The sequence below is a fragment of the Myxocyprinus asiaticus genome, chromosome 35 (assembly GCF_019703515.2).
Source record: "Myxocyprinus asiaticus isolate MX2 ecotype Aquarium Trade chromosome 35, UBuf_Myxa_2, whole genome shotgun sequence".
NCBI classification, from domain to species: domain Eukaryota; kingdom Metazoa; phylum Chordata; class Actinopteri; order Cypriniformes; family Catostomidae; genus Myxocyprinus; species Myxocyprinus asiaticus.
This window is the reverse complement of record NC_059378.1, coordinates 17906234-17933824: the sequence shown is the minus strand read 5'-3', so window position 1 is coordinate 17933824 and position 27591 is coordinate 17906234. Positions and strand designations below refer to the sequence as shown.

At 37.6% G+C, this 27591-nt stretch overlaps 1 protein-coding gene across 1 annotated transcript in view; it reads right to left on the bottom strand.

Annotated features, from left to right (window-relative positions):
• The window catches only part of hap1 (huntingtin associated protein 1), a 38381-nt gene extending 26242 nt beyond the window's left edge, over positions 1-12139 (bottom strand). Inside the window, exons 1-2 of the mRNA XM_051672152.1 lie at positions 12118-12139; positions 10226-10471 (exon numbers count right to left, since the gene is read on the bottom strand). Of these exons, the coding sequence (XP_051528112.1) occupies positions 10226-10471; positions 12118-12139 (268 nt within the window). The remainder of the gene's footprint in view (positions 1-10225; positions 10472-12117) is intronic.
• Between the last annotated feature and the right edge of the window lie 15452 nt (positions 12140-27591).

Sequence of the window (27591 nt, the reverse complement as noted above, 5' to 3'; positions counted from 1 at the left end):
CTGCTAGTAAAAACGTGAATTCTTGATATCAACAATGACGTCATCACTCGCAGAAATCACATTTTTGATATAAAAAATGGAATTTCAACTAGTAAAACCCCTAATTTTTTATATCTATAATTTAATTTTCACTAGTAACGTTTCACACGACATGTCATTCACTCCTATTCAAAACGCAATTATTGATATCAAAAATTTGTTTCTTACTAGTTGAAATTCCAATTTCACATATCAACAATTCTTTTCTTACTCGTAAAAATATAATTTTTGATATCAAGAATGTAATTTCTACAAGCAAAAATGCCCATTTTTTTATATCAACAATTGAATTCCAACTAGTAAAAATGCTAATTTTTGATATCAGTAATTCGGTTTTCACTAGTGACAATTTTAATTTCTGATATCTGTAATGGAATTGTTACTAGTAAGAAAGTCTTCTTAGATATCATTAATTACACTCCAAATTATTGATATCTGAAATCCATTTCCAGATATCAGAAATACCAAATGTAACATGTTGAAATTAATTTACTGATATAAAAAATGACCATTTTTACTAGTTGTAATTCATCTGTTGATATCAAGAATTAACATTTTACTAGTAACAATGTAATTATTGATATCAGTAAAGGGAGCTCTACTACTAACAATTGTTGTCTTGATATCTAAAATAGCCTTTGCAACTAGTGAAAATAGAATTAATAATATCTTAAATGTGATTTTAACTGGTAATAATACTATTATCAATATCTAGAAATACAATTTTAACAGGTAAGAATAGCTATGGTAATGAGTTTATGAATATTAATGAGACCTGGTTTTCCAATGAATCCCCTTTTGGCTCCAGTAGTAGCAGGTAAAAAAATGGAGGGAGATATTCCATTTGGGTAAAAACAGCTCTTTTTTATGTTTAAGAAATGGAAAATGAGAATTTATTTCAATTATTTATTTTTTATTTTTATTTTTTGCTTACCGTTAAAAATAAAAAATAAAAACAATATTAGATTTGCATATTTGGGCACCACTGCATCACCCCTTTCTTCTGATTGGCCAACTCGTGCCGTCTTCTGTACTGCCTTAATCCTTTAAGCCAGAATAACAGTTGATACCGCTCTGCATATTTGGCTTAACTTTAATTAAATATTGTCCCGAACTACCACTCACAGTAAACTACACATGCCATATACAGAAAAATCTTGTTGCTGGGAACAAAGCTGGTGCTGTTGCGAGGTGTTTTCTCTAATGGTTGACGCATAAGAGACATCATTTGCTGACTGGGACTTTATTATCACATAAAGCTCTGGAAAAAATTAAGAGACCACTCCAAATTTTTATTAAATCAGCATCTCTACATGTATGGCAGCCATTCCATTCTAGTGTCTGTTGAATTCCTGCTTGAATTTTTGCACCAGGAGTGGCATAAAATCACCCAACAGCAATGTGAAAGACTATTGGAAAGCGTGCAAAGATGCATGAAGATATATTTGTTAACTTGAAAAACAATGAGCAATATTTTTACAGCATTTGTTAAACTTGGTTAATGTTAATTTCTACATTTACTAATATATTTAATTAGAAGTTATAAATGTTAAAAATAGTTCATAAAATATAAATAAAATAAAAAAATGATGTTTTATCCATTAACATTAACAGATTAATAAATACTGCTAAAAATGTTCTTTGTTAATTTATAAAACCTACTGCATTAACTAATGTTAACACATGGAACCTTATTGAAAAGTGTTGAAACATTAAATGTTTTAGATAATAATCAAATCAAAATGGATGTAAAAAATCACATTTTAAATCTAAAAAAGCAAACAAACATAAGAAATTATGCTCCAAACGGCAGATGGCGTTAATCTACTAACACCACATCGGTTCTGAGACTGCGGGCCTGTCGCTGTGGTCCTGAAACTAATGTGGCTCTGCGGCTCTGCAGATGGATATATCTCGATACACATTACAAAATCATACAATGTTATTAATTATAAAAATAATATACACATTGTGGTGTTGATCTGAAAAATAAAAGTGTGTTTTATAAACAACAGAGGAAACGGATCATGGAGATGAATGAGCGGTTCTCTTTTCCCCTTGTGTATCCCCTGTGAGGTTCCATACCTTTCCTTTTTGAATATTCATAAGGTACGTAAGGAACTCGTAAGCACTCCTCATTACACTCCTCCTTTCATACATCATGACTGCGCCATGGGTGGCTGCCTCAGTGTGGAGCACTTCTATTGTTTTGTTGTTTTTGTTTGTTTGTCCTGCGTTTAGTAATCTTTTTCCAGTCAGTTTTACCAGAGACGAACTGCTGAACATTCGACAGCATATACCAGACAGTCTTTTCCCGTTTTTTGAATATTCAGATGTTTTGCTGGACATTTTGGTTGGAGGCGCGGCTGTGTTGTTCAAACGCGCTAGGAGACGCAGGCGAGGGAGACGATCCGGTGCGCTGGTCAAACTCCGTCTGCGTGGCTTTCGAACAGCCCTGCCGAGCATTCATCTTGCGAATCTCCGCTCTCTTCCTAACAAAACGGACGAACTACATCTCCTCACCCGCACAAACAAGGACTTTTCAACCTCTGCTGCCTTGTGCTTCACAGAAACCTGGCTGAGTGAAGCCATTCCAGACAGCGCATTACATCCGCCGGGCTTTCAGCTGTTCAGAGCAGATCGCATCGCGGAGTTAAAGGGGAAAACGAGAGGCGGTGGAACATGCTTTTACATCAGTGAAAGTTGGTGTACAGATGTAACAACGTTAAAGAGGATGTGCTGTCCTAATTTGGAAGCGCTTTTTATTAACTGTAAGCCTTTCTACTCGCCGCAGGAGTTTTGTTTATTCTGGTGAGTGTGTATATCACGCCAAATGCGTGTTTGAATGCCGCGCTGCAACAGCTGGCTGATCAAATCACAGACACAGAACAACAATACCCGGACTCAGTTATTATTATTCTTGGGGATTTTAACAAAGCAAATCTCACACGTGAACTGCCCAAATACAAACAGCACATTACATGCCCCACCAGAGACAGAAATACACTGGATCATTGCTACACAACAATGAACGATGCATATCGCTCAGTCCCTAGAGCAGCTTTGGGACTCTCTGATCACTGTCTGGTTCATCTTCTTCCAACCTACAAATTAAAATCAACCAAGCCAGTAGTAAGGACTGTAAAGAGATGGACCAATGAAGGAGAGCGGGAACTACAAGCCTGCTTTGACTGCACTAATTGGAGTGTTTTTGAGGCTGCAGCCACAGACCTGGATGAGCTCACAGATACTGTTACATCATATATCAGTTTCTGTGAGGATATGTGCATTCCTACTAGGACTTATTTAAAGTTCAACAATGACAAACCGTGGTTTACAGCACAGCTCAGGCAGCTTCGTTAGGCCAAAGAGGATGCTTACAGGGGTGGGGATAAAGTCTTGTACAATCAGGCCAGGAACACACTGAACAAGGAAATCAGAGTGGCCAAAAGAAGATACTCTGAGAAGCTTAAAAACACGTTTTCAGCTAACGACCCTGCATCAGTGTGGAGTGGCATGAAACAACTCACAAATTACAGGACTCCTACCCCCAACCCTGTGGTGGACCAACAACTGGCTGACAACCTGAATGTGTTCTACTGCAGATTTGAAAGGCCCAATCTCACACCCCACACCCACTCTGACCTTCACTTCACACAAACACCAACACCTCCTGCAACCCCCCTCCTCCCCCCTCCTGGTACTTAACCTGCACTTAAGATCTGTGAAGATGATGTGAGCCGTGACTTTCGGAAACAAAAGATGAGGAAAGCTTCAGGCCCAGATGGCGTCTTACCAGCGTGTCTTCAATCCTGTGCTAACCAGCTGGCCCCCATCTTCACACAGATCTTCAATAGATCACTGGAGCAGTGTGAAGTCCCATGCTGCTTCAAACGCTCAATCATTATTCCTGTCCCAAAGAAACCAAAAATCACAGGACTTAATGACTACAGACCTGTCGCCCTGACGTCTGTGGTCATGAAATCATTTGAGAGACTGGTGTTGGCCCACCTGAAGAACATCACTGGACCCTTTCTAGATCCCCTTCAATTTGCTTATCGAGCAAACAGGTCTGTGGATGATGCAGTCAACATGGGATTGCATCATATCCTGCAACATCTGGACAGACCAGGGACATATGCAAGGATCCTTTTTGTGGACTTCAGTTCAGCTTTCAACACCATCATCCCAGCTATACTCTAGAATAAATTACACCGACTCTCTGTTCCCATGTCTATCTGTCAGTGGATTACCAGCTTTCTGACGGACAGGCAGCAGCTTGTGAGACTCACTTCCAGCACCTGTACAATCAGCACTGGTGCCCCCCAGGGATGTGTACTCTCCCCACTACTCTTCTCCCTCTACACCAATGACTGCATCGCCAAGGACCCCTTTGTCAAGCTCCTGAAGTTTGCAGACGACACCACTGTCATCGGCCTCATCCGAGATGACGATGAGTCTGCATACAGAAGGGAGGTTGAACAGCTGGCTGTCTGGTGCAGTCAAAACAACCTTGAGCTGAACATGCTCAAAACAGTGGAGATGATTGTGGACTTTAGGAGGAACACCCAAACACTGACCCCCCCCCTCACCATTCTAAACAGCACTGTGGCAGCAGTGGAGTCATTCAGGTTCCTGGGCATTACCATCTCACAGGACCTGAAGTGGGAGACACACATTGACTCCATTGTGAAAAAGGCCCAGCAGAGGTTGTACTTCCTTCGCCAGTTGGGGAAGTTCAACCTACCACAGGTGCTGCTGATACAGTTCTACTCAGTTCTACAGTTTTTTTTCCCTTAGGCTATCCATCTCATGAACAGTTAAATTGCCCCACTGAGCAATAACTATGTGCAATACACAGCTTAGTCTTTTTTATATTTATCCAACACATCCAACCTCTTCTACCATTTCATTCCTCTGGGAAAAAAAAAACAAAATAAAAAAACATTTGCACTGTACATAACAGATTTGTATTTGCACTGTACATAACAGATAACAGATTTGTATTAGATTGCACTACGTATGTGTATGTGTATGTATGTATGTGTGTGTCTGTGTGTATGTATGTACGTATGTGTATAACTATTTTTAAATTTGTATTATTATCTATGTCTTGCTGCTGTTTTTGTATTGTTGTACACTGGAAGCTCCTGTCACCAAGACAAATTCCTTGTATGTGTAAGCATACTTGGCAATAAAGCTGATTCTGATTCTGATTATTATGCACATATCCAAAAAGGAATTTATGATATCTGAAATGACCATTTTAACTAGTAAAAATTACATTTTATCATGTAAGAATTCATTTACAGATATCAAGAATTATAGATTTTACTAGTGGAAATTCCATTTTTGATATCAATAATGTATTTTCGTGAGTGATGATATCATTGTTGATATCAAGAATTCAGGTATTTACTAGTGGAAATGTAATTAATGATATCAAAAATTGTTATTTCCACTAGTGAAAATTACATTCTTGATATCAAGAATCAGCATTTTAACTAGTGAAAATGTAATTGTTAATATCAACAATTTATATCCTGCGAATGAATAAAAAGCTATAAGGGCTTGCCATAAGGCACATTTTTCCAGCAAGGGTCTTTCCAAGCCAAAAAAACAAAACAAAATAAAAACAAACAGTTATTTGCAAGAATTATGTTACAGCCAGTGATTACGTAAAAAATATAAGGTCTACATTAATGCCAGCTGCTTAAATGCAGAGTATGGTTAAGCTGTTTCTGTTATAAGGATAGCCTGGAATCCCCATACAACGTTGAATACTATTAATGTAGCTTTTTACAACAGTCAATACCATTTCTCGAATTTCACAGGCCAAGTGGTGTTCAAAGAGTGCTGGAATTTATTATAACAGTACTGCAACACTTCACTATTTCTATCACGTTGCTTGTCCACATTTGTGGATCTCAAAATAGTGGTGGGGAATTTAATTAATTGCAGGGAAGTCCTTTAAATCCTTTCACCAAAGAGATTCGTTCACTGATCATTTCTGCAGAATACATATTTTAGCCAACAGGTGGCAACAAATGAGCATTATATATTATATATAGTCAATAAATCACTGACTCAACTGATCTGTTAAAAAAAAAACACTTAAGTCCTTAACCACCAAAACAATGGAACTAGATGAGAATGATTTGTTTCCTTAAAGGGACAGTTCACCCAAAAATGAAAATTCTCTCATCATTTACTCACCCTCATGTCATCCCATAAGTGTATGACTTTCTTTCTTCTGCTTAACAAAAGCAAAGATTTTAAGAAAAATATCTCAGCCCTGTAAGTTTAAACAATGCAAGCCAACAGGGTCCAAAACTTTGAAGCTCAAAAAAGCACATAAAGGAAGCATAAAAGTAATCCATTCAATTCCAGTGGTTAAATCCATCTCTTCAGAAGTGATAAGTTAGGTGTCAGTGAGAAACAGATCAATATTTAAGTCATTTTTTACTATAAATTCTCCTTACTGCCCATTTGGTGACGATATGCATGAAGAATGTGAATCGCCAAAAAAGAAAAGAACAAGAACTCTTAGGAGAGAAGAGTGCTTAGGAGGGCGGTTTAAAAGTGGATATTTATAGTAATAAAGGACTTAAATATTGATATTTTTCTTGCCCACACTTATCATATCGTTTCTGAAGATATGGATATGGACCACTGGAGTCTTATGGATTACTTTTATGCTGCCTTTATGTGCTTTTTGGACCTTCAAAATTCTGGCCACCATTCACTTGCATTGTATGGACTTAGCTGAGATAATTATCTAAAAATCTTTGTTTGTGTTCAGCAGAAGAAATAAAGTCATACACATCTGGGATGGCAGGAGGGTTAGTAAATGATGAGAGACTTTTTTTTTTTTTTTTCACTGGTGGAGAAGAAAATGCTGAACTAGCTGAACAATTTTTTGTCTGAAATATAAATTATTCAATATGATGTTTGTTGTATTTGTATGTTAAACTATTGTATAAAGGCAATAGCACACTCGAAATTGTGCAGGTAATCAGAACCGTGCTGATTCCTCTGACCAACAGCTCGATTGAGAGTGTGACATTGCTTAAACAGCACACACTTTGAGCTTTTAGAACGGACCATAATTAGAAACTAATGGAGCAAAACACATATAATTACTTCCTTAGGTACCATACTTTGTCCCACATTTCCTGCCTTTGTCTGCTTTCTGTTCTAAAAGTAAAACAACAAACTCATATCAGTGAGCTGTAGGTGGTACTGAACTATTGTAGAATGCACCGTCAACATTTGAACAATGTATCACTAACCTCATCAAATTGGAAAGGCAGTTAAATAATATTTTAAATACATAAAAGAAGCTAACAAATCACTTATAGCTGAAGTATGTTACTTTTTCTGTGTTAAAATACTTTCTCTTATCACAACATTATTTGCAGAGATAACTATAAGGCATTCATTGGTTAATTTTCTCAAAAACTGTAAACATTGTGTCTCTGTGGTGCTATAAAAATTCCTGTTAGTTTTAAGTGAACTGTCCAGCCCAAACCAGCAAAACTGGCTCGACCAATGGCATGAGTTGAGGACGGGATTATCTGTTTATTCGATCAGCAGTAGAAGGGGGCATATTAGCAAATCTGTTTGAAAACAATGTTTATTTTTGCAGTTCCGTTTGGTGGCACTAGTGCTGCAGAAATTACTCACTCCTGTAAAGGAATATTCTGGGTTCAATACAAGTTAAACTCAATCAACAGCATTTGTGGCATAATGTTGATTACCAAAAAAAAGATTTTTTGACTTGTCCCTGCTTTTCTTAAAAAAAAAAAAAAAAATCTGGGTTACAGTGAGGCACTTACATTGGAAGTCAATTGGCCAAACTGTAAACACTAAAATACTCACTGTTTGATGTAAACAATATGTGTGTTAACATGATCTTATTGTGATAAAATTGCTTACTAATCTTTCTAACCTTACTAACTTCGTTGCCATGATAACATAACGCCATAAACCCTTAAACGATTGTAAAAACAATGATTTAAACAACTTTATAGCTCAAAAAATACAAAAGTTTTAACAGAAGAATTAATGTAAGTGCTATAATAAAATTATAAGCTTCACATTTCTGTCTTTTAAACCCTCCAAAAATTGGTCTCATTCACTTCCATTGTAACTGCCTCACTGTTACCTGGATTTTTGCTTCTTTAAAAGAAAAGGAGGGGGGACAAGTCAAAGACTCGACTTTACTCTAATAAGGATAAATATGCATAGCACACACACATTTTGGGTAAAATAGTCAATTTTATATATATATATATATATATATATATATATATATATATATATATATATATATATATATATATATGTATTTATTGTTTTTTTTTTTTTTTATCAGAGACACTTATCAGTATGGAATGGATTTTAAGTTTATTTACAATCAAAATTTCTCTTGTGTCGTCAGCCATCTTGGATTTTTTTTTTTCACCGAACTCATCATGGTGCATTCTGGGATTGCATACCTGGGTAAGGATTCATTCAATGGTACCTTAGAATTTGGCCAAAACGAGATATCTTATGAGGCAGCACAATTGAGATGCCTACCTTTTGGAACGGCCTTCGCCTCGGCGGCGCATCTATGACACCTTAAAATGCTGCTTTCAGAGGCTGCTCACTTAGTTTTGGAACAGACCCATAGACTTCCAACAAGTGGAATGGAAGATTCTGTTATTTGGCCACTGGGTTTATGTTGCAGAAATATGAATACCCTGCTGAAAAGACCAGCATTGCTGGTCACCAGCTTATGTTGTGTTTTGGGTGCTGGTCCCCCAGCATGGGATGCTGGTGTTCTGGGCTTTTAAACTAGCTTAACCAGCTTCATCAGAAAGACCATGCTGGTCAACAAGCTTCACCAGCGGGGGCCTGGGTAGCTCAGCGAGTACTGATGCTGACTACCAACCCTGGAGTCACGAGTTCAAATCCAATTGGAAAGGCAGTTAAATAATATTTTAAATACATAAAAGAAGCTAACAAATCACTTATAGCTGAAATATGTTACTTTTTCTGTGTTAAAATACTTTCTCTTATCCCAACATTATTTGCAGAGATAACTATTCATAGGTTAATTTTCACGAAAACTGTAAACACTGTGTCTCTGTGGCGCTATAAAAATTCCTGTTTGTTTTAAGAATTTGGCCAAAACGAGATATCTTATGAGGCAGCACAATTGAGATGCCTATCTTTTGGAACGGCCTTCACCTTGGGAGCGCATCTATGACACCTTAAAATGCTGCCTTCAGAGGCTGCTCACTTAGTTTTGGAACAGACCCATAGACTTCCAACAAGTGGAATGGAAGATTCTGTTATTTGGCCATTGGGTTTATGTTGCAGAAATATGAATACCCTGCTGAAAAGACCAGCATTGCTGGTCACCAGCTTATGTTGTGTTTTGGGTGCTGGTTTACCAGCATGGGATGCTGGTGTGCTGGTGTCCCCACAAGGCTTTTAAACTAGCTTAACCAGCTTCATCAGAAAGACCATGCTGGTCAACAAGCTTCACCAGCAGGGGCCTGGGTAGCTCAGCGAGTACTGACGCTGACTACCTACCCTGGAGTCGCAAATTCGAATCCAGGGTGTGCTGAGCGACTCCAGCCAGGTCTCCTAAGCAACCAAATTGGCCCGGTTGCTAGGGAGGGTAGAGTCACATGGGGTAACCTCCTCGTGGTTGCGATTAGAGGTTCTCGCTCACAATGGGGCGCGTGGTAAGTTGTGTGTGGATCACGGAGAGTAGCATGAGCCTCCACATGCTGGGAGTCTCTGCAGTGTCATGCACAACAAGCCACATGATAAGATGCATGAATTGATGGTCTCAGAAGTGGAAGCAACTGAGACTTGTCCTCCACCACCCGGATTGAGGTGAGTAACCGCGCCACCACAAGGACCTACTAAGTAGTGGGAATTGGGCATTCCAAATTGGGAGAAAAAAGGAAAAAATTACATTAAAAAAACAAGCTTTACCAGCAAGGTTTAGCTGGTGAAAAGCATGGCTATGCTGGTCAACCAGCTAGACCATCACCAAACCAGCACAGACCAGCATGGGAATTGCATGCTGGCTAAGCTGGTCTTTTCAGCAGGGTAGAAAGAACTATGCTAACAGCCTAGATAAAACCTGGAAACAATCACACCCCTACAAAATCCCTGACTGTACCTGTGAGAGTTGAGACATCATGGAAGCCCTGTACTGGCAGAACACCCTCCCTCAGGTTCCCAGGACTGAGGCAGTGCTCTTGGGCGAGGGTCCTGCATCCCTCTCCCTGCTCTCCATGGAGAATGAGGGCCCCTGGGGGCTCCAGGGAGGGCTGAGGGGAGCCGGTAGGAGGAGAAAAGGCAGGATCAGGGGAGTGAGACAGTGTGACAAGCCCGCTGGGGTTCAGGGTGATGGGTGCTTGGGACCCTCAACAGACTGTTGTGCTGGCTCCTACTGGATCAGACAATGGGTGTGGAATAGGCAGACAAACTCGGGGCACACGTCCTCATGTAACCTATTAGGGACAGACAGAGAGAGAGAAACACTGCTGTTAATACTAAAAGAAAATGAATTTACTTTTCTGAAATTGTGCTCTCTCTCTATTTAGATAAAGTGCATGAGTCATATGGACTACTTTTATGGTATTTTTTTTAGAGCTTGAAAGCCCCTGGTCACAATATGGTTTCATGCATGGAAAAGAGCAGCTAGGAGATTTTTTAGCTTGGAGATAACAAAATCCACAAAAGGAGGTAGATCCTTTTCATATTTGGCTCCTAAACTATGGAATAGTCTCCCTAACAGTGTTTGAGATGCAGACACACTCACTCAGTTTAAGTCTAGACTAAAGACTTATCTATTTAGCCAGGCATACACCTAATTTATCCTTCAACTCACAATTAGGCTGCTTTAGTTAGGTCTGCCAGAACCAGAAACCAGAAACATTGATCATGATCTATAACGCTGCAATAAATTGAATGGCATCTATGCTAATATTATTAGGGCCCGAGCACTGATGGTGCGAGTACCCTATTGTTCTTCTAGGTGTTTATTATTATTTTTTTTATTTTTTTTTTAGATTGGACATACAATGTCCAATCTGCCCCAAACTTCACATGTTTGATAATAGCCCCGGACTGAATACATCTCCCTGCCAATATTCAGTGATAATCATAGTGCCACCTACTGGCAACAGCCAATTCCAGGTCTTGTACTTTAACAAATTCCTCCCAGAGATTTAAACAGATCAACATCATATTTAGTCAGTCTTAATCTAAAGGCCTTGGTGATGTTAAATTGTGAAGCTTTTGAGTTTTCGTTGAAGGGCGTGTCTGTGGCGGCCTGACAAAATTCGATATGAAATGAGTCATATTTTTGAGGCCTAAACATGCTCGAAAACTCATGAAACTTTGCACACAGCTTAGAAGTGGGGAAAAATTACATCTGATACTGGTTTTAGAATTAATTGTGGCAAAATGGCTCGATAGCACCACCTACAAAATTTCAACGAAGCAGCCCTCACACCACGTTTCACCTACACATAAGAAAATCTGTAGGCATATGTAACATGTCAACACGTACAAAAAAGTCCCTTAGATCCATATCCTAAACCCAACAGGAAGTCAGCCATTGTGATTTTTCTCTTAAATTTTTGATCAGTTTTTGCCATATCCAGGCCTTGTACTTTAACAAACTCCTCCTAGAGATGAAATCAGATCAACATCATATTCGGTCAGTCTAATCAAAAGGCCTTGTCGATGTTAAATTGCAAAGCTTTTGAGTTTTCGCAGAAGGGCGTGTCCGTGGCATACTGACAAAATGTTTCGCCATGAAACAGGAAGTTGTTATAACTCAAACATAAAATGCCCAATCTGTTCCAAACTTTTCATGTTTTATAAGAGTTCCGGCCTGAACACTTCTATATGCCAATATTCAGTTATAATCATAGCACCACCTACTGGCAACAGGAAATGACATGTTTTACACTGTTATACACTCTTAACAACATTGAAGTGCTAAAAAATACAAAACATTTTGGACTGACATTCCCCTGGCACAGCAGCCCCAACATGCACCAGGGTGAGAGGGCCCGTTCATCGCTGCTTGCAGCTTTAATTATTATTATTATTTTCCCAAATGAATCGCATTTTTGAGGGCCTAAACATACTCGAAAACTCATCAAACTTTGCACACGCATCACAAGTGGCAAAAATGTACATCTGATAAGGGTTTCAGAATTAGGTGTGGCTCGATAGCACCACCTACAAACTTTCAACGATGTGCGCTTTACGCTACGTTTCACCTACACATACGAAATTCGGTACACATGTGTAACATGCCTACAAAAAATTCTGTTGGACCCATGCCCTACACTCAACAGGAAGTCAGCCATTTTGATTTTTCTCGTACATTTTTGCTCAGTTTTTGCCATTTCCAGGCCTCGTACTTTAACAAACTGTTGTGAAATAAAAAGCCTTTACCTCCTTAACTCTCCTGTCCTCTCAGAATTACATACAAATACATGACCTGAAGAATGAAGTACATTATAACATAAAAAGTGCTAAAAAGTGCTACAAAAATTTAATGCAGTTCCCCTGACACAGCAGCCCCAACGTGCACCAGGGTGCGAGGGCCCGTTCATTGCTGCTTGCAGCTTTAATTCTAATTGTTTCCCTGTCTCAACCTCGGGACTCCTATCCTGAGGTCACCAGAACCAGCTGTATCCAGCTCCATTCCTGCTTCGTGTTGGACTCCACTGCTACATGTCTCTGAGTGATGACGACTAATAGCCGGTGCCAGCCAAACATCACTTCAGTTTATTACGATGGACTTCAGAGGATGAACTGATGCCAACTCCAACCATAAGACATGGGATACATCATATGCCATTGCCTGAACCTTGGACTTAGGATAGACCTCACAGAAATTACCAGCCGGTTGAACTTCGATGCACCTCACTGATCTCTGCCTGCATCACCTCGATCTAATGATGGACTACACTCTTATAATGGAATACACAGACTATCAATTAATTGCCAACAAAAGCCTTCATCAGCCAACTAACAAAGTCAATGCATCTATGTGAACTTCTGCAGTTAATCCAGGATGGACTTCAAAGTCATTAACCTTACAGTTCATAAAAAAATCTTTGTTTAAACACTGACCCATAACACTTACTTAGTTAAATAATTTTAAACCATGATTTGCACTATACATAAGTAATATTGGCATTATATTCATGATGTTAGCCAGAGGGGAACTGGCCCCACAGTGAGCCTGGTTTCTCCTAAGGTTATTTTTCTCCATTAACCAACATCTTATGGAGTCTTGTGTTCCTTGCCACAGTCACCTTAGCTTGCTCACTGGGTTTCTAAATACAATTACTATTTAATTACTTATTTTTAAACACAATTCACAATCGTATTTGATCAAACTACACAATGATAAATCTAAGATATTAGAGGTATTATAGTTTCATTTTCTGTTAATGCATGATTTTCTGTAAAGCTACTTTGAAACAATGTGTGTTGTGAATGGCGCTATACAAATAAAAATGACTTGTTCCAAGTAAGAAAGTAAAGTTGTGGTAATTTGAGGGTGAGTAAATATATCTAGTGTAATAAAAAAGGCAAATGAAAATGCTGTATCTCTTGAATAAGCAGATCATGTTCATTATAAGTAGGCCATTGATTGTGATGTGCCATTGATGTGTAACTGGATAGGGCCTCAAGTAACAATAGCTTGATGTGTGTGCCAATGAAAATGTTTATCAGGTCCAATATCAAATGACATGACCCACTTTTCAATAATTCAGGTTGTAGACTAAAAGTAATTCATGACTTTTGAGTCATAACCAGATTGTATGTTTTTGAACAGGAAAAGCAAATGACCCTGCAGTGTCAATATATTGCATGTATAATTGTTTTGACAAGACCAAAAATAAATAAAAATAGTATGATTAAACAAAAACAAAACAAAAATACATGTTTCACCAGCATCCATAATTCAATCCAAACTGAGTTAACAACTATTAAAGAAAAAAATAAATCAAGCTTGAGCAGTTTATTTGATGATTTTTTTTAAATCCACCAAAGTCTGAAGTAACTCTTTCTAGTTCAAGGTGACTGTACACAATACTGGACTCTCTGCCAACCAAACTCCTGCCGTCAGTGCCTACGTGTGGTCTTTCACATGTCTCTAGGGCTCTTCACATCTCCAGAGATACAGAGAAGGAGGGAGGGCAACAGAGAGAGTGAGAGAGAGAGAGAGAGAGAGAGAGAGAGAGAGAGAGAGAAAGTGATAAAACAAGGAGAAAGTGGGAGAGAGAGACAGGCAGAACAAAGAAGGATTTGTTACAGCCTATCAGAACAGTCCTAAAAAACACTTGAATTACGGCTTAAGTTAGGGGGAGGGGCCAGTTCAATGTTCAGAATGCATGTGTTTGGCTGAAAGCCGCATGCACTCTGAACTGGTTGTCTCCTAGGAGACCTTAGGACTGTGAACGTGCAGCTTGGTCACATGATGCATCTGTCAGTGTGGGCCTTTATGGGCAATGGGCGCATGCAAACACGTACACACACAGATTTTAATATGCACAAATGCCATTATAAAAGTTAGCAACATAACAAAAGTGCTTTAAACAATTTTTTTACATGCCCCTGCAGTACACAATAGTCACATTAAGTAAAAACTGCAATTATAAATCACATAGTATACAAAAAATGCATTATTACTAATTCCCTAAACCACAATGAATTAGTCCTGAGATTATTATTACAAGGATAATCACTATTTTGAAAATGAGCCCAATCTTTTTTTTTTTTTTTTTTTAATTGATATGAATGTATAAGGGAAAGTATATCCTTTAAAAAGTCCTTTAACTGGACACTGTTTATTTTTCCCGCAGTTTTAACACAGATTTATTCACCTTTTTGTACTTAGCGCAATAGTTAACATGAACTTACAATGAACAATACTTTCACAACATTTATTAATCTTGGTAAATGTTCATTTCTATATATTCTAATAAATCTTTTAAGTTTTTAAACCTAATTGTGTTTCTGCCCCCATACACATCTTATGTTGAGAAAATTAAGTAGTTGAAAAATCAGAAAGATTCACATCATCGGTGAAGGAAAACAACATGTAGCACGGAAATATAAGCTTATTTACTATAAAATACTGTCAGTTCCAATAAGCTTTTCCTCTGATTCACATCAGTCAGATGAGGTACAGTAGTTTGATTGCCTGCAATAAACCATGGACTACAGGCTCAGACCAACAAAGGTGTGGCTGAATACAGATATAATGTATATGAGTACAACAACTCAGGCTGTACAATCAAAAATCAAATTAAATAACAATCAAGAAGCACAGTGCTTTAAACGCGTTACATTTTAGCCCTGTTTTATCATAGAGTACACAACAGTCTGTTGATACAACTTAACATTGTAAAGTGCATGGGGAATCCCCCTTTACCTTCTGCTTGATAATCCTTTGCATTCAACCTTTAAAGGAGAACTGCTCTGATTGTCTTATTTTTCAAATATTTTGGTCCAGTTTGAAGTCATGAAAGTGAGTTTTTGCTCAGGTGAGATTTGTTATAACAGATGTAAGGGGAGACTACTGTCTCTGTCTTACAGGTGATAGATAAGTTCACCCTATCATTCCTGTATCTGATCATCCCCATTGCCGACAAGCAGTCCTGCACACACTCTCTCAGACAAAAGAGGCCTTAAAAGGACAAACAAATCATAAAAGTACAAATACATGACACAACAGACATTGTGCGCTGCTTTGGGTGAATGGGATTATTACTACATTAAATGTACAATAAATGTTTCCTGATGCAATGTGCAATTAAAAGAAGTACTTTCTGGAAGGACTTACTAAAAAGTTACAGTTCATCTTGAGGAAGAGCCTTTTGATCCTGCATACATGAACGAAAACACTTCATACTCATTCTGATTGGAGTACAATGAATAAAGTTCTGATCAGCTTTTAAAAGCAGATCAGCACAATCAAATTGAAAAAGATTAAACCATTTATGCTCTGAAAGTGTTTTTAAAGAGTTTTTGTTTTAGTGACATGCCAAAAATTAAAGGCTTATAACTCTACAAAAAAAGAGGGTCAATTGTTTGGTATAATTTTAAAGAAAGCTTTTCAAATTTTTTACTGATGTAAATTATGATAAATTATTAAACTGTTGTGTGTAAAAATCCAAGGAGATCAGCAGTTACAGGAATATTCAAATCAGCCCGTCTGGCACCAACTATCATCCATGTGACTATCTAATCAGCCAATCGTGTGAGAGCAGTGCAGTGCATAAAATCACGCAGATACGGGTCAGGAGCTTCAGTTAAACATCAACCATCAGAATGGGGAAAAAATGTGATCTCAGTGATTTGGAGCGTGATTGACATGATTGTTGGTGCCAGATGGGCTGGTTTGAGTATTTCTGTAACTGCTGATCTCCTGTGATTTTCACGCACAACAGTCTCTAGAATTTACTCAGAGTGGTGCAAAAAACCAAAAACATCCAGTGAGCAACAGTTCTGTGGACAGAAATGTCTTGTTGATGAGAAAGGTCAACAGAGAATGGCCAGACTGTTTCGAACTGACAAAGTCTACGGTAACTCAGATAACCACTCTGTACAATTGTGGTAAGAAGTATAGCATCTCAGAATGATATTCTGAGATGTGGGTTGGCGCTGTTTTGGCGGCACGAGGGGGACCTACACAATATTAGGCAAGTGGTTTTATTGTTGTGGCTGATCGGTGTATATCTCAGGATGTAAATAAGGTAGCTCAGAATAACTGCTTTTGTTTTGTTACCAATCATGTCAACTGTGAGTAAAATTTTGTGTAGATATATAATCAATCAAAAATTATAGAATTACAAAAATAATTTTCCTAGTGTCCAAAAACTTCTACAAGAGTCCAAAAGCCTCTCCAAACAAAAAAAACATAATCATTCTACATAAGAACTAATTACACATGCAAATACAACAATGACTAACGGTGTGCTCTCTCTCCAAAGCATGCATCTCCTGGTGGCCATATGTAATTAGAGTGAACGATCCTCTCTACCCATGTTTGGATGACTTCCTCCTCTGGTTGCAGCGATCTGAATCCTAATATGATTGGTTTAACATTCCAAAATGCTGGACAACATACTATTTCATTTCTGATTAAGTCATCTGATCCAGGAAAGCTAACGTGTTTTTAGCCAGATAGCACATTGTGTGCTGTGTGAACATTATACTTCGTGTTGATTATCTAATCATCTAAGCATCCGATTACCTTGTGTGTGGACTAGTTTTAACAGGAATCCCCTCCTCTAAGTAATGGTATATGATATTTTATGTTCAAGAAAAATAAACAGAAGTTACATGCAAAATGCGGCTTATAAGCAACACCTATTTACACATAACGTATGTCAAAGCTATGTACTTAGCTATTACTTGCTATATTTTTGTCTGGAAGTAAAACAAATAGGCTGTTGTATTCTACTTTTTGAGAGCTTTCCAACGACATATAATAATACATAATAAAGACATAATAAAATCATACTGAATCATACAGAATCAGTATTTTTACCGATTACAATAATTTGTACAGTGCAAAATTATTAATAAATTATAAAAATGGAACACTTCTGATTTGTCTGAAAATTTCAAATCACATGTTCAGTTTTGGTCATAATGCCTGCATGCATTGTGAAGTAGAGCTTCTAAGCTTTTAAACAATACCAATTTAGTGTTGGTCAAGACTATAGTTATTAATATTTTGATAATAATGTTTTTCTCGGCAGACATGGCGGGCCAATCCGAGCTTAAAGGGTTAAAGGATTAATTTTGATTTTATGCAATTTTTTGAGAAGAAACCAGAGAGAGGACCAGAGCACCACAGCTCAATATGTCAGAGCATGTGCACTAAGCACTAAGCCCACAGCTACAATAATTTACAGGAGTTTTAATGGCACAGTAAGAGTGCAGGACTACAACATGTGGCAGTAATTAATATGGGAACAATGTGAATGAAAATATGAGAACTGAGAATCACTGAAAGTTTTATTTGCTGATTTGGGCTTGACACCAATACAGACTCTCCACACAGCTCTGTCTGACCTTTAACTAAAGATGCTGCTGTTTATCACTGTCATCTGCATAAGATATAAATGAAAGTACTCATTTACTGTCATGTTGGAACAACAAAGACGCAAACCATAAATGAGTCATAACTATGACGTCACCTCTACCTGTTCGGCCCCTCCCTTTCTTTCTCACAGGTAGTTTGCTCTGGTTTAATCCTCACTGTAAAATCAAGTCTACCACACAAAGAGTGGGCTGTTAAAGATTAAATAAAGCACACATTGCCTGACTAATAAAACTTTCCATCAACCACTAAACTGATACTCTTTTCTGAACTTTGCAAATAAATGTCTATAAATAAGGGGTCAATAATGTTTGACCGGAAATATGTTAAAAGAAACCAAGAATCATTCCTTTGGTATATGGAGAACTTAATGTATGCCAAGATCTACATTTTAGAGGTCAAGGTTACCCTATGAGACATACAGCATTACACGTATCAAAGACATCCGCGCTTATAAAGGTGATCATCTGATCTGATTCAACCCACAGGAATATTAAATCCAATTGTCAATATTAAGGCCTATTGTCTAGTTTTGTTATTTGTAACATTGCCTTGTGTGTTTTTCTTGTGTAGTCTTGATTCAAGTTCACACATCACCTATAGCAAGCTGCATAACACAGGCTACGTTGACAGGAATAGAAGCAAACTTTGCTATGCAGCAGAAGATGACTACTTTTATACCCTTTAGCTCCATTCATACATACAGTACTGTGCAAAAGTCTTAGGCACATAAGATTTTTCACAAAAACATTTGTCTTAAGATGGATATTTATATCTTCAGCTTTAGTGTGTCAACAGAAACTATACATTTTAGACTCCCAAACATTCCTTTTGCAAATAGAATAGAAGAACAGGGAGTCATGCAATAGATGGCATGACCTCCACATAAAAAAAACATAAAAACTCACAGCAAGTTAAAGAAATAAGACTAAACAAGGCTGGTCTTATTAAACTCCTTTCAACGTGCAGCTGCCCGAAAACTACTGCTATTATGCTATTTGTAGATTTGATGTAAAGTCCCTAACACTTCACAAAATGTTTCATTCGTTACTATTAGTTAATGCATTAGGTATCATGAACTAACAATCAATAATAATTTTTTTAAAGTATTAATTAATATTGGCTAATGTTAATATTATAAATATATTGTTAGATCATGTTGGTTCATAATGCATTAACTAATGCTAATGGATACATGTTTTTATGTAAAACCAAAATAAAAAATTTATATGTAGAAATTAACATTTTCCCAGATTATTAAATGCTGTAAAACTATTGTTCATTGCTAGTTCATGTTAACAAGTACAACCTTATTGTAAAGTGTTACCATTTTTTGTTTTGTCTACACTGTGAATTGTAATGTCTTGTTTTGTAGTGTCAGTAAATAACAATCATGATCTTATGTGATTTAAGGACAAACAATTAAATGTCCCTAAATGGCCTGCAAACAAACCAATAAATCTCTGCCGATCTCATCTGCTGAGAGGTACACTACTTACATTCAATGAGTTCAATTATAAAAGAGTTAGTAACAACTTGAAAAAGCACAATAATATGGATTCTAGTGTGAGTCTGTAAAGAGTAAATAAAAAATGCAAAAGTTGACTAATTCATAATACTGTTTTTAGTAAATAACACTGGTGAGCTTGGCTGGAATTCTTTGTGTATCCCAGATCACTGACTGCAAGACATTTAAAGACAGTCACAATTATTACATAATCTTCTCAGGAAAACATCAGATTTTTGTATAAGATGATGACCAAAAAGATAATAAATTCAGAGATGTACACATTGACATCACACACACACACACACACACACACACATACACACAATCACCATTATACTCAAAAGTTAACAATACGTTATCAACATCAGCATTCAATTAAGATTTGTATTTATTCTGTTCTGTGTGCAGCTACAGGTCACTGCAGATTGCATATCATATCCTTCTGCACACCCAGCAACACTCATATCAATTTAAAAGCAGATTACAACACACACACTCCCTGTCTCTTTTATATTAAGGGCTTCTTTAGTCCCACCGACAACTGATGGTCACAATGCCAATCCGTGTCATTCTCCTATAAGCATCTCTAGTAACATTGTCACATACTGTAATAGGACATACAGACAGCTGAAAGCTACAACTGAGAGTCAGGCACTTAGCTACTTTCAGCAATTGACAGATGATCCCTGCATTGGACGAAAGAAGAGCTGCTCTCCCAGGACGACAGAGGAAAGGTCACATACAGGAGCTTGTATCCTTCTTGACAGAGTCCTTTGCACCTGCTCAAGGTTGCCCTGTCTTACTCTCTCTTTCTATCGACTGTCCTCTGCACTGTGATCACTTTGTGAACAGAGAGAAAGAGAGAGGGTGGAGTAAGAGGAGTGGGTGGGGGAGGGACAATATGGGCAAGAGAGAGAGAGAGAATGAGAGAATCTGTGAGCCAACACTCGGCACCTCAAATAGCAATACAGCTAAAAGCAGTTTCACCACCGCCAGGTCAATTTAATAAGTCAGTTTAGAAGTCAGATTAATCAGATTTACTGATTAATTGAAAATAATAATTCATTTGACACTCATGTGGATGCTTGTGGGCTCTTGTGATGATGTTGAAGAAGTTCTTTATTAAGGACAAAACCAGAATTACATTGTAATGCTTAATTAATTTGAAAATATTATTGACCAAGGACTAAATAAAAAGAATCTGTATTCTGAGTAAAAAAAACAAAACAAAAAAAACATTTTTTATTGTTCGTATAATATCATGACTGGTGTATCATGTGTGTTATCACATAGGAATGTCTGAATGTCTCATGTTATATACATTTTTTACATGCCGCTCTGGAGTACTCGATTCTGATTGGTCAATGGTCAATTGAATTCTGATTCAATTGGTCATCTAGTGGTCTGATATCTCTGAGTAACAACCGCACATCCAGGGAATTAGACGTATAAGACAGTAAGCATATATAAAATAATTTCAACTCAAATCAATGTTACACGTCCACTGATTTATTTATTGGTCAAGTAGTCTTGTAATAGGCTCAATTTATTTCTTCTCACATAATTACATAATTTCAACACAAATCAATATTTTATGTGCATTTATTTATTAATTTGGTTAGTAGTCATGTAATAAGTGGGATTATGTACTGTCATTCAGTTGTTATCGCAAAATAAATCTCTTCAGGGTGAAACAAAACGATCAATCTGTCGGGGTTTATTATGTGACAACAATCGGCTGACTGTACATTATCTCTTACATATCCACTCTCTGGGCCATTCAAAGTAAAAAAAATGTGCTTTGGTTCATTTTGCATTTTTAAAGTACTGAAAGTTTAAAGGGATTGTTCACCAAAAATACAAATACTGTCATAATACTCTCACCCTCACATTGTTCTTTCTTTCTTCTGAGGAACACAAGAGGAGACGTTAGGCAGAATGTTAGCCTCAGGCACCATTCACTTTTTATTGTCTGTAAAAAAGATACAATGAAAGTTCATGGTGACTAAGGCTAACATTCTGCCATACATATTATTTTGCATTTAATGGAAGAAAATAAAAGTCCTTCAGGTATGGAGCGATATGAGGGTAAGTAAATGATGACAAAGGGATAGTTCACCCCAAAATTTTAATTCTCTCATCATTTACTCACCTTCATGCCATCCCAGATGTGTATGATCTTCTTTATTCTGCAGAACACAAACAAAGATTTTTCAAATAATATTTCAGCTCTGTTGTTCCATACAATGCAAATGAATGGTGGCCAGAACATCCAAAAAACACATAAAGGCAGCAAAAATAAATTCATACAACTTCATAGGACTCCAGGGGTTAAATCCATGTCTTCTGAAGCTATTTGATAAATGTGGGTGAGAAACAGATCAATATTTAAGTCCCTTTTTACTATTAATCTCCACTTTCACTTTCATATTCTCCTTCTTTTGCTTTTGAAGATTCACAGTCTTTGTCCATATTACCACCTACTGGGTAGGGGGAAGAATTTATAGTTAAAAAGGACTTAAATATTTATCTGTTTCTCACCGACACCTATCATATCGCTTCAGAAGGCATGGATGTAACCACTGGAGTTGTATGGATTACTTTTATGCTGACTTTATGTGCTTTTTGGAACTTCAAAGTTTTGGTCACCATTCACTTGCATTGTATGGACCTACAGAGCTGAGATTTTCTTCAAAGGGTGCTTTCACACTTGGTTCGATTGCCTGGACCGAACTCAAACTTGTTACCTCACCCCTCCCGCTGCCCCCGCTGGTCTCTGTTCACATCACTTTATTTGGGTCTGAAACGCGGTACGATTATGTCATCTACATGAGTACAAGCGGCAGCTGTTTACCATTTTTACTAGGTAACAACTCGAGAAGATGTCACTGAGTTGAGAAAAGTATTAAAGTTTGTCTCTTTGGATTTACCGCCAAAACTTTACATGCACAGAAAACACTTGCGTTTGTCTCCCGTGGATGCATTGAATGTGCAATGATGTGATGAATGTTAGCGTTTGTCTACCGCGAGCCTGCAGATGCATTGCAAGAGATGTGAGCTGCTCTCTGAAGGGGATTTATTTGGAAACAAGCAGGTATGTAGGAAATGCATTATACCATAATAAATGCGATCGCGAGCCTGATCATCACAAGTGGTACACTTCCGCGATTTGGTACGACTGCGTGCATATCAGTAGCGAACCGTACCAGAATTCACAAGAACGGTACCCCTGACCACCTTTTCAAGCGGACCCGGGTGCGGTTCCCAGGTGCGCACCCGAGTTCATAAAACAGCGTTCACATCACACAAATCAAACCAAACTTTGACATCATTCGAACCCGGGTGCGCACCAAAAGAGCTAGTGTGAAAGCACCCTAAAAATCTTTGTTTGTATTCAGCAGGAAAATGAAAGTCATACACATCTGGCATGGTAAGAGGGTGAGTAAATGATGAGAGAATTTTCATTTTTGGGTGAACTATCCCTTTAAGCCTTGTGATTGTGTTAGAAATGCACACTCAGTCAAGGTGTGTCTGATACATGTACACTAGGGTTGCTGTGTGTCATTTCATGGGGGAAAAAAACACAGAGGCATGTCCTAAACTCAGGGTAAAGTCCATTCCAAACAAAGCACACTGCATTAAGGGATTAAAAAGACCTTCAGCCGATTAATATATGCCAGGCGAAAATATTCCGTCCACTTTCATGTTATGAATTCCACTTATTATTTTTTCCTGTAGCTTGAGTATAGAGCTTTATTAAGCAAATTGTTTTTTTTTTAAACTTTGAATTCATGCCCTCTAATGCATCTAAATGTCCACAAACACCATAAAACTACTGTGACGTGGCTACCAACAATATTCCAAACACAAATAGTACATTTATTCTTGTAAGAGTGTTTATCACTGTTTGGGGAACGTGGACACCGGCACATTTAATGCATGCTGTGATACCGGAAGGCACCAGACACATGCGGTGGGTCTATTCAGTATTTAACATCATTAAAAAAATTTACGGCAGAATCAAAAAACTAAAAATGTATTTGGTAAAACAGTCCATGACTTTACTCAACCTCATTTGGTAGTGAGGAAGTGCACTAGAGAAAGAAGAGAGTAAATAAATCTCATGCTATCCCATCCTTTTCGTTGCGTTTAAGTTAGTCAGAATATGTGCGTTTAATACCATTAACAATTAGAATAGAAAATACACGTAGGGACTGTAATGTGGTGTTAGATGTTTGTAGTGCCATGCATGAGTAAATAAATAAAGCCTTTAACCAAACAACGGGAACAGTGCTCTTTCTATCCAACTTTTTTGCTTTCACGGGCCATCAGGCAATCAGGTCATTCTATTGACAATTCATTTATGAACGCGTGACACTTACTTTATATCGTTTGTCCTGTCTGCACATGTGTCGCTTAAGTTTTCCCCGGGTAAAGTTTATGTCGGCAGCGCCTCGGGCTATCAAGGGTCACTGGTCAGATCTTGTTCACTCGACTGCTGTGAGTGCGCAGAATTCAGGTGTGCACGGTCCATTAGAGGTCGCTCCATCACTGAAGAATGCTCAGCTGTTCATCTAAGTCAGTGGTTCTCAGTGTGGGGCGCGCCCTTGTTTCAAAAGGGGGTAGTAAGTACAGTGTCTCAGATGTGCTTTTCAAAAGATGAAGTGAAGTAAATGTTTTAGAGATTAAAAGTAGGCTGAATTCAGGTAAATTGGGCCACTTTTGCCTGAAATTGGTGCATACGTCATTTGTTTATTTTTTTTATTCATATATATATATATATATATATATATATTTTGTTCAGTAAACTGAATCTTTAATGCCTTGTATGTATATAATGACAAGTAAATGGTTGAAAAATATGCTAAATAAAAACATAGAAAACATTGGAACATGGAAACATTGTTTGCATTTAGAAGGCCACCATTTTTCCCATTAAATAGGCTTGACTGAAGTCATTTAGACCAGTGTTTCTCAACTGGTGGGTTGCGACCCAAAAATGGGTGGCTGGTCTGTTCGTATTGGGTCGCAGACAGCAGAGGAAAAACAATGCCAGAGTTTTTCCTCCACTCAACTTTTCCATGGCCCAAGTGAAATTTCGGGCCGCTGTGGCGTTCGCAGCTTTATACGCGCTAAATATGCTTCTGTAACGGGAGCCAGCTGATAGGCAGCTGTGCAATGTGCACAAACCTCACTCTCCTGACCTCAAGAGGTGCACTAGCGACTGATGTGCCTCCTTGTTAGTGCACCCACCTCCCATGCCAGAGACGCCGGTTCGAGTCCTGTACAGAGCGGGTAGAACAGGAGCTTCACAATGGTGCCGTGACCTGGATCAGAGTGAGGTTTAGGGGGGTGAGTGTAACAGGAGCCAGCTGATAAATAGCTGTGCAATGTGTAGAAACCTCACTCTCCTGACCTCAAGAGGTGCACTAGTGACTGATGTTAGAGGCTGTAGTCTTTAGCCTCCTTGTTACTGCAACCGCCTCCCATGCTGGAGACGCCGGTTTGAGTCCCGTACGGAGTGGGTAGAAGTAGAGCATCACATTTCTCATCTGAAAACACAATGCAATTGAAGCCTGGTTTTTGCAAGAATGTGGTGCAAGCCATCACAGAACAGCTCGCGCCAATGATCTGCTCTGATCTAACCTACTGTATCTCTAAAGCGCACGTGCGTCAACCGGGCTTCCCTCGATATCGTGGCTCAGACCACAACACTGATGCGGCCCATTTGAATTCTTGTGGGAATTAACTAGTTTAAAGTGCTATGGAGGAAGTCAAACCCTGTTAGACAGCCCTAACATTAAAACAGCACTGACGAAGAAAGAAGACAACACTGTTTATGTGCCAAAATAAAGTTTTTTTTAATTTATACATCAACACCCTTACTAAAATTAATCACGATTTTACGATATAGTAACGTAACTTTGGTATTTTGACAAAAAATGTTATGGTTAATCATAAATTAGGTGGAATCTATTGGACCTAATTTTTATTACAACTGTACCATTTTAGCTAAAAATTTTAAATGTGTATAGGCAACGTTTTTTACCATGTTGGGTCACCGCTTGATGTCCAATATAAAATCTGGGTCCCGAAGCAAAACCAGTTGAGAACCAGTGATTTTGTTGCTTAGCAAAAAAGAGATTGTCTGGATTTCACAGCATTTTTGTGGTAGTTGAAATGACACCCCTTTTAACCTCATATTTAATGCTTGGATTAAAGTAATGCAGGTTATATTAAACAAACAAAGTTTCAAAATTTGAATTCATATCAAGACATCTTTGGCATTATGATAGCTTAATATATCATCAAAGACATTTTATTCCTAGTTGCTTTTATTAACATTAATTACATTGATTTGGGCAAGCATGTTCCTGTAAGAAGCATGTCTTTTTGTCATCTTTCTCTTATAAGACAATAAGTGCTGTTTATTAAACAATGTCTAGCTTGTTTAGGCATATCAGTGAAATCCCCACAAAAGAGTCTTTTCAGTGCAGCTATGTGGTTGCGGAAACACATGTCTGTGTCTGCTGCACATGTTGAGCTATTTTGTCTCTCTTAGCTAAGCATGAAAGGCAGCCTGGGAATGCTGGCCTCTGACCTCCATTCAGACTACGTTTTACATATATATATATATATATATATATATATATATATATATATATATATATATATATAGTCCACAAACTGAAGATGTTGTGTCAGTTGTATTTTGTTGTTACAATGTAACTATACTTACAATATTTAACTATTGGGGCAAAATACAAAATCTGCAGATAATTGTGGGTTCTTTTTATAAGCCATATACACAACAATCTAACTGTTTTATGCATTTGACACTGTCTTAATCAGAATCATTATATATAGATCAGTATTGATCAGATAAGTATAAGTTTGGATTGTAGTACTGAACCAACTTTTTTGAGGTCTTTGTTTGTTTGTCTTTGTTCCTTTTTAACTGTTAGAAAGCAGAAGTTTTTTTATATCCAAATAAATGTACATTAATCTAACATGCAGTTCTGCAGTTCTTCTTTATCTTTGGTAAATTTCCTGAATTTTGACCAATATTTTTTAATTTCTTTTTTGTTGCAAATGTCATGCTTTCAACACAAAGCCATGGCCCAGCCACAGACTTCTCCCTCTTTCACCCCTTCTCACATTTTTCTCTCGCTCCTTTCCCTCTGAACTATGTTTTGTACATTGGTAAACAATAATCTGTATCACTCACTTCACAGCAATTAAATCACTGCCAATTGCAAATTGCAAAGCCAACACTAGCTTCAACAAGGTTTGCTGGGCTATTTAAAATGAGTTATGGTCATTGTCTTTAAAAACATAATTAGATCTACTACAACTACAGGTAAATCAGGATTGTTTAGTCTTTTATGATCTTGGTCAGCAGTTCATATACATAAATGCTAATACATACTGTATGTTGCAGATTCCTTATTACTCTGACAAGTGGTCACTAAACAAACAAATAAACTAAAGGTGAATAAAAGGAAAAAAATAAATATTGTTGGGTAGATATGAAATTTAATCGGGTATACTGATTACAAATTACACAACAAAAATGTAATCAGTAACAATCTTTTAGATTAAATTTTTTTCTAATCTGATTACTTTTGGATTACATATTGCACGTTTTGATGAAAATCAAGTTTTTTAGTGCATTAAGTACAAGTTTTCACTCCTTTCAATACACTTTATTAAACATGAAATCAAACTGCCCCCTCCCATTTTTTAATGAAAAAATAAAGATAAGTAACTGTAATCTTGTGACGAGACAAGAGAGGAATGAGAATCTAAATGCAGCCTTTTTTAAATAAAACATAAGTAAACCAGGTAACTCAGAACATAATGAAACAAAACACAGGGAACA